The following is a 2,947-nucleotide window of genomic DNA, read 5'->3' as shown; positions in this document are numbered from 1 at the left end:
TATATATATCATCATATATATATATAGGTGCAGGAGTGGCTGTGTGGTAAGTAGCTTGCTTACCAACCATATGGTTCTGGGTTCAGTCCTACTGCATGGCACCTTGGACAACCAAAGCCTTGTGAGTGGATTTGGTAGACAGAAACTGAAAGAAGCCCATCAAGCCAAGTGAGACCAAAATCCAAGGCCTCTGCCAAGGATGTAGCCAGCCCACATACACGTAACATTCCTTCATTGGACACTAAACTCCGCTTGTGAAGACCTGTTGAGGGAAGTGAAATCGAAATCGAACTAAATTTGTAGACTAGCACCCATGCCAACATCTCTTCATTGAACACTAAACTCGGCTTGCGAAGACCTGTTGGGGCAAGCGAAAGCGAAATCGTAATGGCACCTGTACCAGTAGATCACTAAGAGCACCGTCCGAGCGTGATCGTTGCCAGAGCACCAGCTGTCTGGCTTCTGTGCCAGTGGCACGTAAATAGCACCATTTGAGCGTGATTGTTACCAACGTCACCTTCCTGGCACTTGTGCCAGTGGCACATGAAAAGGTATTCGAGTGAGTTCGTTGCCAGTACCACTAGACTGGCTCTTGTGCAGGTGGCATGTAAAATACACCATTTCGAGCACGGCCATTGCCAGTACCTCCTGACTGGCCTTCGTGACGGTGACATGTAAAAGCATCCACTACACTCTCGGAGTAGTTGGCATTAGGAAGGGCATCCAGCTGTAGAAACTCTGCCAAATCAGATTGGAGCCTGGTGTAGCCATCTGGTTCACCAGTCCTCAGTCAAATCATCCAACCCATGCTAGCATGGAAAGCAGACGTTAAACGATCATCATCATCATCATCATCATCATATATATATATATGTTCGTGTGTCTGTGTTTGCCCCTACCCCACTCATCATCGCTTGAGAACCAATATTGGTGAGATTACGTCCCCATAACTTAGCGATTCAGCAAAAGTGACAGATGGAATAATACTAGGCTTACAAAGAATAAGTCCTGGGGTTGATCTGATTGACTAAAGGTAGTGCTCCAGCATGGCCACAGTCAAATGACTAAAACAAATAAAAGAATAAAAGAATATACATATATATACACATGCACCCACTACACTCTTGGAGTGGTTGGCATTAGGAAGGGCATCTTTCTGTAGAAACTCTGCCAGATCAGATTGGAGGTTACCCTTAGCCATCTGGTTCGCTAGTCCTCAGTCAAATCGTCCAACCCATACTAGCATGGAAAGCGCACGTTAAACGATGATGATATATATATATATATATATATATATATATATATATATATATATATATATATATTACTGAACTATATAAATATAATGCATACCTTTCTAAACTTTCAACACATTTCCCAGATGTTACTGAATTCCCTAGTGATGTTTCACAGTCTTTACCTTCTTGCTGCTCTGTTTGTTGTTGAAGTTTTGACAAATATTTCTGTTTTGCCATAATATCTGAAAGAAAAAATACCATTTAAAATCATTTCAAGCAAAACAAAAAAAATTTGATGAAGGGAAATAAATAACTTAGATGTATTAATGCCATGAATTCAGATAAATAAATCAAGTAACAATGTAATTAGTGACTGATGTATGAAAGAAAACAAATTCTGATTTAGATGAAATTTTCCTTAGATTGAAAAGGAAAACAAAAACCTAGCCATAATTAATGAGACTCAAAGAAAAGGGTTATAATTTCAAGAGTATCACTATAGCCAACAACCCACAGGCAACAACAATATGCCAAGAGAATCCAAGTATATTTAGTGAGGTATTTTCTTTAAAACAAGACACCTGATGAAAAGCATTCTGCACTGGAGGATGCAACACAACCAGTTGTACAGTATCCCACCTGCAAGGGACCAACAAATGATGGGTTGAAATGATCACTGTGATGAATAGAGATTCTTGTGAACCCCATTTTCCATTTCCCTTATTCAGTATGTATTGTTGGCACTCGGTCGCTTACGACGTTGAGGGTTCCAGTTGATCCAATCAACGGAACAGCCTACTCGTGAAATTAATGTGCAAGTGGCTGAGCACTCCACAGACACGTGTACCCTTAACATAGTTCTCAGGGATATTCTGCGTGACACAGTGTGACAAGGCTGACCCTTTGAATTACAGGCACAACAGAAACATGAAGAAAGAGTGAGAGAAAGTTGTGGTGAAAGAGTACAGCAGGGTTCGCCACCATCCCCTGCGGGAGCCTTGTGGAGCTTTAGGTGTTTTCGGTCTAGGAATCGAAACCGCGATCCTATGACAGCGAGTCCGCTGCCCTAACCACTGGGACATTGCGCCTCCACTATTCAGTATGTATGCATGTATGTATGCATGCATTCATGTGTGTATCTATGTATGAGCAAAACACTTCATTTCACACTGTTCCAGTCTACTCGGCTGTAAATGAGTAACCCTGCAACATGCTGGAGCACCACCTTTAATCAAAAACATCAACCCCAGGATATATTCTTTGTAAGCCAAGTATTTATTCTATCAGTCTCTTTCGCCGAACTGTTAAGCTACGGGGACATAAACCAACATCGGTTATCAAGCGACGGTGGAGGGACAAACACAGACACACAAATATAGACATATAAATATGAAAAATGGAACACAGTCCATCCCCTATGTTCCTGCCTCAAGGCTTTCACTCTATACATGCCAGCTCAATTTGATTTATCTTTATTAATCAAAAGACACCTGCTGTTATTTTCTTGTTGTTTGTAATTGTGTTCTATTTGTTTTTCCTGTCTTACATACACTTTTGCTCACCTTGTAAGTAAGTATAAACACTTGGTCAGCCCAAGGCTATAGTAGAAGAGTGCCATGCAGTGGAACTGAACCCAGAACCGTGTGGTTGGGAAGCAAACTTTTCACCACACAGCCACTCCTGCACATATATATATATATATATATATA

At 41.1% G+C, this 2,947-nt stretch overlaps 1 protein-coding gene across 1 annotated transcript in view; it reads right to left on the bottom strand.

Annotated features, from left to right (window-relative positions):
- Positions 1–2,947, bottom strand: part of LOC106867667 (coiled-coil alpha-helical rod protein 1) — a 46,376-nt gene that overhangs the window by 12,575 nt on the left and 30,854 nt on the right. Inside the window, exon 13 of the mRNA XM_014912604.2 lies at positions 1,354–1,480. Within this exon, the coding sequence (XP_014768090.1) occupies positions 1,354–1,480 (127 nt within the window). The remainder of the gene's footprint in view (positions 1–1,353; positions 1,481–2,947) is intronic.

Source organism: Octopus bimaculoides, chromosome 1 (genome assembly GCF_001194135.2).
Source record: "Octopus bimaculoides isolate UCB-OBI-ISO-001 chromosome 1, ASM119413v2, whole genome shotgun sequence".
Classification (NCBI taxonomy): Eukaryota; Metazoa; Mollusca; class Cephalopoda; order Octopoda; family Octopodidae; genus Octopus; species Octopus bimaculoides.
The sequence above is the reverse complement of the archived record's forward strand: the minus strand, read 5'-3'. Positions and strand labels throughout refer to the sequence as shown.